Below are 11,155 nucleotides of genomic sequence, written 5' to 3'. Positions count from 1 at the left end.
GGTATATGGAGTGTACCCACTTCTAAGTTTCTAAGCTCCCTGTGATGCTGCTTTTACAAACGTCCCTACACATGTAGCTACGTCGTCCAGCAGCTCAGCTAAGCTTACCGATGCTACACTGGTGTGGTTAACCATCAGCTGCATTAACAGCTTGAACACAGACATAATAAAGATATATGTATATAAGTCTATGAGCCTGTCTGTCACCAGCTCTATGTGCCAGTATCGGTTTAGTAACTTAATAACTCTTCCTCCCTGAAACCGAAGAGCAGAAATTATGTGACAATGATGGATTTCTGGGGTGAACTAAACAGAATGGTCTTAAATGTCACTTTTTATGAAACAATGTTTTTCTGGGCTTTTTTGTTGTTCTTCTTTAAAACAAGGACAGAAATTTTAAAGTATCCCCACTTCTCGAGGGACTACTGCACCATTGTGCACAATGAGTCATTAATTTGAGTCAGGTGTGTTGGAGCAGGGATACATGGAAAACCTGCAGGATAGCGGTCCTAGAAGACTGAAGCTAGACCCTCCTGATCCAATGCAAGGTCCTAAAGATGGCCACCACAGTGTGAAACTTCTTCATTGGCAATGTAGATGGTTTTGAACCTCTCAATGAGACTGATTTTCTTCTCCAGTTCATCCATTCTCTTTTCCAGCTCAATCTTGTGGGCTCTTTGTGACAGAGTTTCAACCAGGAAAGGGGTCCTCTGGTACATCTGCATGTATGTATCCCACTCCTTCTTCAGGGCCTTAAGAGAGGACAAGTGGAGGCAATCAGACGAAACATCATTTATACACTTTTCTGAGGATAAAATCATCAGTTTAATCTCCTGTGCTATTTCAGAGGTTCTAGATGCCTTTATCAACCTCATGCTGTTGAACAGCATCTTTGATGTGTTTCAGTACCTCCAGGACAGCTTGTCGCTCCTCATCCGGCAGACGCTGGATGACTCTGTGCTCCCGCTCCTCTCTTTCTAACCTATCGTCCTCCTGAGCCTTCTGCTCTGCTTCTTTGCGCTTCTGGAGGTACACGGGTGTTTTACCATAATCCTGCAGATGTAAACAGGAAATGTTTGTTAAGGAAGCAAAATGGGAAGAAAAGGCTGAGGCAGGCCAAATGGACTGGACGGAAAACCAGTGGGAACAGGTCTGACGGAGGGATGAAACACTGAAACATGACTGAAGCAGTGTGAGATAATCTAGTCAGAGATTAGAATAAAATAATCCCAACAAGAGCTGTGAAAAGTCCTTCAGGAAGCCTGAAGAACTCGTCCTGAAGACTATCTGAAGAAATTACAAGACAACTTGACTTGGAGGGTTCTGACTGTGTATAAATATGGACAAATAAAATCATCCCTTTCAAGAGAAGAAGGATTTTACAAACATATTTTTTGGCCTATTTCCATTTCTGATTTCTGTTTGTAGAAGTTTCAGTAAATCATCCCTCCGTCTTCCTGTGATATAGAGAGAAATTAGCTCTTTGCAAAGCTATAAAATAGAACCTAATCTAAGTTTTTCGATTTGCTGCCTTGTTAAATGGATGTTTAAGTTATTATCAAGCTTGTTAAAATGGATTTAAGAAAAGTATGTGTAAAATTACATAATTACATTTTTCATGACGTATTTGGGGACAAGTCCAGAGTTTTCTAGGAGCTCTCGATGTCCCTGATTGGTGTCTACTTTTACAGGTTCAGGCTTCTTTGGCACAGTCATGCTTGTTTCCTTGAAGTCCTTCTTGGCAGGAATTCCCATCAGAGGCTGTTCAGTTCTTGCAGGGATTGCTGGCTTCCGCGTGGTGCAAAAGTGAGTATCACAGGGGTCTTTTGAGGAATCTGTCTCTGACAGAATGCAGAAACATACCACATCATGTCAACTCCCACACAAAGTCGCACACTGACGGTACACTTTTACAAGGGGAACTCACTTTCAGGCAGTTTGGGCTCTTTTGAATGCTTCTTGAGGTATTTGTCCGGAGGTGGTAATTGCACTTTTGCCGGTCCCATCGTTCTCATCGTGTTGCCTTTTCCCTTCTGCAGCTTGCTCTCAAGGAGAACAGCTGGTCTGAACTTGGACACATACCTGTAGGAATACCTTTTTTAGATAACAACATCAAAACTGTATTAAAATCACCACAGATTTTTAAACAGAAGGAAGAGCTGTCATTACTCTTCATTATTTTCATTTCTGTTTAATTATCTTGTTCTTTATTTCCTCTCCGTTGACTGGTTTCATTAGCTGTAACTGAATAAGGTTTTATTGTCACAGTAGATGAATGACTGGGGATTTAAATAAGAGATTAATATTGTGAGAGCTCTTCTTGCATTATAAGAGTTAAATCCTTGCTAAAGGTAACTTCAGGTTTGAAACAGCATCAAATAAAAGAGAGAAGAAAAGAAAAACATGCACAAGTTAAAAGCCGCCTACACAGTTCACCTGTTCTTTGCTTCACTGGTGTTTAAAGTGCAACTCACAGGTTAACAGCGTAAATGTAAAAACGTGGGATGAACAAGGTTTTTAGATGAAAAAATGTTTAATTATTTATACTTTACAGTCAGATCAACAGAAACTCTGGGATGAAAATATAATACATTTATGTACAAAACCTATCAGAGATAGTAGTATTGTGTTGGATTAACTGTGAGTTTAAAAAAAACTCCAGCAATGTTACGCATATCCCAGTTTTCTGACATTAATTTAACACTGGTGATGTTCTAGTGAAGTTTTCCACCATGTTTTAACACCTCACTGACGTTGAAATTTAAACTAAGTAAGAAAAAATACATTAATCCCAGGGAAAATCTATAAAAAAGTAATAAACCACAAGGGACGCTTCACTTTAAGGCTAAGTTATTTCTGTTATGTATAAAGCAACTAATATACTATAATATATTAAAATGTTTAATTTGGGAAAAAAAAATATTTATATATCCACAAATTGTTCAAGTTGGAGCTAAATGTAAGAAGTTTACCTTCTTTGTAAATGTCCTAAAATTACCTCTATTGTTTACAGGTACTATATAAATGCAAACTGTATTCACAGTACTTAGCATGAGGTTCAATGTATTCACGGTTGATTTTAAATTATTATAATTCATTAATTTTTAGGATGTCTTTATTTTAATCTAATTAATACAGATAATAAGAGGAACACATAAGCATTTAAATGTGGCTAATATTATGGTGCTGGTCAGGCTCACAGCCCGACACTGTGCTGCCCAGTTGCCAAATGCCAGGATTGAGAGATTCACCATCAGCACCTCGTGCTCGTCAAAGACGAGAGCAGCTTCACGCTGAGCACATGGAGAAAGTTTTGCTGCCTACAACATCCTCCAGCAATAGTTTAGTTATAGTCTGAGGAGGCTCGTCCTTGAAGGGCAGCAGAAACCTCAGTTTACTAGTTATTGGTATCCTGAGTCCCTGACTGCCATTAGGTACCGAGATGAGACCCTCAGACCTATTATGAGACCACATGCTGCTGTATTGGGACCTGGGTTCCTCCTCATGTGGCTCTTGTGTGTTAGCAGTTTCTGCATGATGAGGGGATTCATGCTGTCTTGGACATCATGTCTCGTTACATCCACCACCGCCAGATCCAGGTCTGGGAGGAGATCCCTCATGAAGCTAGCCAACATCTCATCAGGATGTCCAGACCCTGTCGGGAGTGCATACAGGCACTCCTGAAGCTTATGAATTAACACAGATGCTGGGCCAGCCTGTGATCTGATCATTTTACTGAATCCAGACCTCCATGGTTTAATGATTTTTATTGTTTTAATTCTATTTTTCATTCTTATGTTATTCTGTTCTCATCAACACTTTCCACAATATAATGAATAAATATTTTCAACTGTAAAATTTCATTTATAAATAACAAATATTCGCTGTTTAAGTGTTCTCTTTATTGTTGTGAATGGTGTCAAACCTGACATAACAACAGTAACAGGCTGATCTGATCATGTACAAAACCACCTATATCACTCACCTTGCTGGTTTTTTCATTTCACTTTCTTTATTTTTAGAAATCAAAGGTATCCAGTTATAGACCGATTCTTTGGGGTGGCTTTTTTCGGACATGTTGAATAATTTGCAACGAGGGGGAAAAGGTTTAAACGCCGAAAGAAGTAAAAATAGATGAAGGTTTTGTTTGACAACACGAAAGCCAGGTAGTTGCTAGGCAACCATGAAGAAAATGCTGCATTCGTGGCTGTAGTCTGAAATAGTGTTCAGTCGCGGAAAAAAAATATTAGACCATCATTGTTTTCCTAAATTTCGTGTTCATTTTAATACCTGGTACAACTAAAGGTATATTTGTTTGGGGTAAAAAATGTTGGCCTAATAATGTTTTTGATTACTTTATCTGAATAACGACGACGCCGTACAGTAAGTTGGCTACTTATGCGTTGAGTTCTTTTTAAAACACATAAATTAATATAAATTATTAATTACAATCAAAATGCTAAATAAATATTTACTATGCAACAATCTGTACCAGAGTTTGTTTTAGTGTCTTTAAAAACGTTGTTTGTACATTAAATTGAAAAATTCCGATTTTTGTAGGGTGCACTTGAAGTGGTTCAGGATCACTCGCAGCAAGTTTTGCTAAATTAAAAATGCGAATTTATGTTGGGTTAATATCAGAGGAGCATAAATAGATTAGAAGTCACAAGAATAATTTCAAAAGACCTGCTCTGGGTGTTTTATATTGTTTTCTCCAACCCACATTACATGTTGCTTTCCCGTCAAATAGATGTTTGTCCCCAGTTGCTTGCCGTAGAGGTTTGTAAGCTGCACACACGAGCTGGTGTTTTCCTGTACGAAGTAAACAATATGCAGACTGGCTCTTTATAAATATTTTTATTAATGAGGATTAAAAGCGAAATACAGACGTTTCACGTGAGTGTCTTGCTCAAAAGAAATCCTATTAATAGTTACAGAAGACTTTCTGTCCCGGACGACAAACCCGCGAAAAGAAACACGCAGTTTTAACAACACATGGTTAGAAATGTTTTGCAGGTTAAAGTCTTCCTTCAGTACATAAACTCGGTTTTTAATGGGTTCAGCTTTATGTTGAAGTTACAGTACTCAAAACACCGCAGCTTTTTTCTTTTAGTATCATTTATCCCAACATAATGATGTAAAAATAAACAATAATAGTAAAAGAAGAAATGTTTTCCCACTGCCATAAGGCTTTTTATATGGTCCTGACATAACAAATAGTGTAAATGAGTATATGTACATTTCTGTCATGCCTGCATGTAGATTCTTGTATCTACTGACTTCCTTTCTTTACCTTTGTCCTCACTAAAGATAAGAAATCCACTTGTTTTCTTTCCACAGGAGGAACAGCTTTCCTTTTTACCTCCTCAATGGGATTACTGAATGCAAAGTGGTTTGCAATAAGAACTGCCAAGTGTTATTTGTGCTCACTCTCAGCCTCAAAATCATGGTTTTCAATAAAAACCAGCCTCCTGGGGGACAAGAACATCCTGCTGATGGGAGCCCCTGGAGCAGGGAAGACCACAGTTGGGAAGATAGTGGCCCAGAAACTTGGATTGCCCGTCATCGATGTTGATGATGATGTCTTGGAGACGACGTGGGAGATGCCAGTGGCGGCCAAGCTGGCAGAAGTGGGTGGAAAGAGATTTTTGGAGGAGGAGGGTCAGGCTTTGTGCAACTTCTCTGCTTCTGGGTGTGTCGTTTCCCTGACAGGCTCTAACCCTCTTCACACCGAGGCCATGATGCATGTCAAAAAGGGTGGATTTGTTGTCTTCCTGGATGTGGACAGTGAGGATATCATGCAGAGACTCAGCAGGATGAAGGCGAACAGGATAGTGGGCCAGGAAGCAGGCGTGTCCATGAGAGATATTCTGCTTTACAGGAGACGGTTTTATGAGAAATGGCTGGACGTGCGTGTGTTGTGCGGAACGGGAGACACGGCGGAAGAAGTCGCCGACAAGGTTTTGAAGGCTGTGGAGAGATACCAGGAGCACGATGAGGAGATTTTTGTGTCAACCAGGTGTGACAGCACAGCTTTGTCTGATCGGAAAGCATACTTTAGTGATGTGGTAATAGAAGGGCTGGCAGCAGATGGAGGTCTTTATGTTCCTAAATACGGCTTCCCAAAACTTGATCCACGTGAATGGCTGAGACTAATGTCCATGTCATACCCAGAGCGAGCGTTAGTTTTACTGGAAAAATGCATCCATCCGCTGGATGTCTCTCCTTTAGATCTCAGAACAATGACTTTCAAAGCATATGGGTCAAACTTTTCTTGTGAGAGAGTTGCACCCGTAAATCATCTCATCCACAATCAGTATGTTCAGGAGCTTTTTCACGGCCCCACCGCTTCATTCAAGGATCTTGCCTTGCAGCTGATGCCTCAGCTCTTCGCCTGCTGTCTTCCACCCATGTGCAACTACCTGATCCTAGTGGCCACGTCGGGCGACACTGGCAGCGCTGTGCTCAGTGGCTTCAGCAGGCTGAGCGGTGCTGACAGACACCGGACAGGCGTGCTGGTGTTTTTCCCAGAGGAAGGGGTGAGCGAGATCCAGAAGCTGCAGATGACGAGCTACCGAGAGGGCAACGCCAGAGCTGTCAGCGTCCTGTCAGACTTTGACTTCTGTCAGAGGACCATAAAGAGGATGTTTGGAGAGTCGGGGTTGACTGGTCATCTGGCTGTGGAGTACGGCACAGTTCTCAGCACTGCCAATTCCATCAACTGGGCAAGGCTGTTGCCACAGGTGGGTTGATCCTCACAGCGGTACTGCACATACTTGTCATAGCAGGAAAAACAGGGAATTTCTTCACTAAAAATATATTTATTAACCTTTCTAACGTGTTTTTATATGTAAGAAGACATCATGAAAGTAATGAGGAATCAGCATGCAACTCTCAAACAGCAAGCAGGAGCTGCATGATCAGCCCATGGCGACCATATTGGCCAAATTAACTTACTCCATGCCTGCTGAGCATCATGTAAAGTTGCTCATGCAGCTCCTTGTGTACATTAGCTGACAGCTGGGCAGTTAAAATGATCAGTGTTCACCATACTGATGTGATGTTTGTATCACTCTAAACTGGAAAGGTAAACAGTGTATGTCATTATAGAATAAAATACCGTTATAATGATTTTTTTTTTAATAGTCCAACTGAGGAAGTTTAAGTGAATAATGGTACACATAAGTTGTGGGTCAAAACTACCAGTATAACTCAGGATGTGCAGCACAGAAATTTCCAGAAACAGCAGAGGGAGATTGCTGCTTTGCAGCCATGTTAGAAAAATATAAAATTGAAATTTAAAGGTGAAAGTCAGAACTCAAAAAAGTTAGTGAATATAAATATAACAATAATATGACTACTTTCTCATGTTCTGGATGGTCGTATCCAGAATTTTGCTGGGATCCAGATCTGTCTTTGATATGTTGTAAAACTTGGTGGGAACCTCTGGTGTATTTTTGGGCGAAGCACCCTGACCATTTCCTAATATGTGAAGCTTAACACACGGCAGAAGTAACAAAGACAGCTACTTGTCAGGATTGGCCATGGAGGTGGGGGTCGACCCTGCAGTCCTGCAAGAAAATAACATTGGTGTATAATGGCATGATTCCAAATGTTTGATATAAAACTTAATAAATCCACTATCCAGTTTTATTTTTTACATAAAGAGTATTTTCACTGGCTTAAACATGAGACACAAGGCACAGTATATTTGCTAAGAAACAGGAAAATGATTTAATTCAAGGTCAATTGTTGACTTTAATCCACTTGTACAGCCTGTCTGTCATATCATACCATCATCCTAAAAGTCCCACATGCTGTGTGGCTTTACTGACCTACTTACCAAAGGAAAGCCAGGAAATATACATAAGAACTTAAATATGCTGCTGGAGCCAAGGGGGAATACGCATGCAATGAACAAAGGATAACCTTGACTGTTCCTACCCAACAAGATGATAACGGATCATGTGCATGTGTGGCAGTAACTGAAACTTTGATGTGAAACAAGAGCAATAAGTAAACAACGGAAAGCACAAAGGGACAATCTAGGCTTAGCCGCAATTAGAACAAGTAGTTAACGACTAAAATTGTTTTCACACATTCACTTGATGTCTGAAATGTAGAGATGTTTTGGTGTGGTTTTACTTTCTGCAGACATGTTCCACCTGGGACTGAGCGATCCTATGTGTCACAGGTGTCAAACTCCAGTCCTTGAGGGCCAGTATCCTGCAGGTTTTTATTGTCTTCGTGCTCCAACACACCTGATCAACATGAATGAATAGATTGACAAGAAGCTGCTGGATCCATTTGATTTGAATCCGGTGTGTTGGTGCAGGGAAACGACAAAAACCGGCCGGATATTGGCCCTCAAGGACTGGAGTTTGACACCCCTGGTATATATCCTTCAGAAAAAAACCCTCTGCGGTGTACCTTGGTCAGCAGCCACAGCAGAAAAAGGCCAGACTAAACTGTCTGAACCTCCTGTTTGTGTGTGAAAACAGCATAAGAAACCAAAAGACAAAGTCACAACCTTTAGACAAAAGCCCATAAACCAGGACAGTTTAATTTCATTCTGCAGCACTGATCCCTTTTCCTCCTCTTGCAGGTGGTCTATCATTCCTCCAGCTACCTGGATCTGTGCAGAGATGGTGTTATCAAGTTTGGGGAGCCCATTGATGTTTGCATCCCAACTGGTAACTTTGGCAATGCCATGTCAGCTGTGTACGCCAAGCAAATGGGAATCCCAATAAGAAAAGTCATCTGTGCATCCAACCACAACCGAATCATCACAGACTTCATCACCACAGGTGAGTACGACCTGCGGGAGCGACCTCTGCTGCTCTCCCATTCCCCGGCGATAGATATTCTCAAGTCCTCCAACCTTGAGAGGTTTATCTATCACGTCTCAGACGGAAGCAGCCGCCTAGTCAAGGACCTGTTCACGCGCTTAGACACACAGAAGCACTTTCAAGTTCCTGAGCCTCTTCTTGGCAGGATACAGCAGGAAGTAATGGCTGGCTGGTGCTCTGAGGATGAATGCTTGGCCGCCATCCACACTGTTCACACACAGACGGGCTACATCATGGATACACACACCGCTGTGGCTAAAGTTGTGGCTGATAGGCTGCAGGATGGCTCGTGCCCTGTGGTGCTTTGTTCCACTGCTCACTACGGGAAATTTGCTCCCGCTGTGTGTAAAGCTTTGCAAATCCCAAGTATTCCTGAGGATCCCATGGAGCAGCTGAAGAAGCTGGAAATCACTGCATCCAGACCAGGAATGCACAGAGAGATGGTGAAATGCCTCAGGGACGGAGGCAGGACAGGACACACCGTTTGTCAGGCAGATTACACTGTGTTGGTAGAAGAAGTGGAGAACATGATACAAGACTCCTTTTTGAAAGTTATGTAGGCTTGTTCCAGCTTTTGTGCATTTAGACAAAAAGTGTCTTTATGCTACCTTGTGTCTGATAGGGCTGGGCAATTAATCGGATTCTAATCTCAATTACAATCGGGGTTTTCAATGATCATAAAAAAATAAAAGGGTGCGATTTTTTTTCTTTCTTTTTGCAGTTTACTCTCCTGCTGTCTTTAGATGCCAATTGAGCGCCACTGGCATTGGAGCGCTGTGCTGTAAACTCCTCCCACAGCGACTTTGGTTTTATTCAGCCACTGTTGCCAACTTGGCGACTTTCCGAACCCCTTTGGCGATTTTTTTTGTTAAAAGCGACTAGCGACAAATCTAGCGACCTTTACTGGAGTTATTGGAGACTTGTCTGGTGTTTTGGCGACTGACTTGAAAGCACATATTGTTCTGTAGTTACATACTCCACGAGAAGCATGGGGTCACTGTGGGTCACGATGTCTGCTCTGAATTTGCTATGAACCCGGTTGTTACCACCGCAGTGGAGGTTATGTTTTTACTGGCGTTTATCTGTTTTTGTTCAAGATAACTCAAAAAGTTATGGACGGATTTTCATGAAATTTCATGAAATTTTCGTTGGAAATATGAAAAAAAAGAACCGATTAAATTTTGGTGGTGATCCGGATCACCGTTTGGATCCAGGAGTTTTTAAAGGATTCTTTAACATTGTGCTTGGCGGAGGTTTCCGCTCTCCGAGTGCTTTTCTAGTTTCATATTTAACGAGCAGCTTCGTCCGCGGCAGGGTGGGTCGTGCACGCGGCTGGGTCCAAGTGTTTTAATGCCACATGTTGTAAAGATGTTTGTACTTTCTCACCACCCCGATCAGTTGTTTTACCAAATCAATCCGTTTTATCTGCAACAGCAAAAACCAAATAAGTGCCAACTGTCCGCTTCATGGTTTTCTGTGTTAACCACGCCCTCGTCAAATTTCCGACTAATCACGCAATACTTCTCGGAGCCCTGCAAGAAAAGACTTCTGCCAACCTGCTGTGTCTTCAAACACGTCCACGAGAACAAAATTACATCATTTTGTTCTCGGGGCCTCCAGAACAACAAAGTTCTCGCTTCTCCTGGAGTTTGTAACAAGCTTTCCAGTCGCCAATGAGCAGCAGGAGCCCCTCTCTGTCCTAAAGCACTCGCAGACACAAGCCAGTCTCAGGCGGCTCCGGCTGCAGGTGCAATGTAAAATAATTGCAATAAGTTGTGGAAGTTCACTACAACATAGTTTATATTTATCTGTTCAGTTTACATCAGTATTTGTACTTTGTCAAGGCAAAGTGTCATGTTATTTGTTTGTTTTCTAAAATTTGTGGAATCCTTAAGACATTGTTGAAAAGCCACTGTTTAATGTTAAATAAACTAATGTTATTAAAGATAATGGATAATTGTGTTAAATAATCTCATTTTCAGTCAGAATAATCGTGATTATAATTTTTACCATAATTGAGCAGCCCTAGTATCTGATGTTTCTACAATATAAAATGAATTGTCATATATGTAATAAATTCAAGCATATTAATGAAAAAATAAATGCTTAAGTCTTGCATAATATATAATAGTCTTGCAAAGTCTTGTGTTCCAGCTTACTGTGTGTATGCTTTTTTTGTCCATTTTTTCTAAATAATTAACTTGAATGACAGTAAATAAAATTTATTAGTCCCAAAATTGATAGTAATTTGTCTAATTATCTGGATTTTATTAAACAAAACTACTGATGACAAAGAGAAAAAGCTT

General features: G+C 41.0%; 2 protein-coding genes across 2 annotated transcripts; one reads left to right on the top strand and one right to left on the bottom strand.

Moving 5' to 3' along the window:
* Window positions 1-551: 551 nt before the first annotated feature.
* On the bottom strand, window positions 552-4,002 carry enkur (enkurin, TRPC channel interacting protein; the record flags this gene model as incomplete). The annotated part of the gene is made up of 5 exons (XM_079259986.1): window positions 552-752; window positions 910-1,053; window positions 1,612-1,841; window positions 1,928-2,082; window positions 3,986-4,002. The coding sequence occupies 5 exons, from the start codon at window positions 4,000-4,002 to the stop codon at window positions 552-554; spliced, it is 747 nt and encodes a 248-aa protein (XP_079116112.1).
* A 1,478-nt stretch (window positions 4,003-5,480) lies between these two features.
* On the top strand, window positions 5,481-9,409 carry thnsl1 (threonine synthase like 1; the record flags this gene model as incomplete). Its single annotated transcript, XM_079259438.1, has 2 exons — window positions 5,481-6,743; window positions 8,606-9,409. The coding sequence occupies exons 1-2, from the start codon at window positions 5,496-5,498 to the stop codon at window positions 9,407-9,409; spliced, it is 2,052 nt and encodes a 683-aa protein (XP_079115564.1). The 5' UTR covers window positions 5,481-5,495.
* Window positions 9,410-11,155: the final 1,746 nt, after the last annotated feature.

This window comes from Telmatherina bonti (assembly GCF_933228915.1).
Source record: "Telmatherina bonti genome assembly, chromosome: 20".
NCBI classification, from domain to species: domain Eukaryota; kingdom Metazoa; phylum Chordata; class Actinopteri; order Atheriniformes; family Telmatherinidae; genus Telmatherina; species Telmatherina bonti.
Note: the sequence above shows the minus strand (reverse complement) of the source record. Positions and strands in the feature narration are given on the sequence as shown.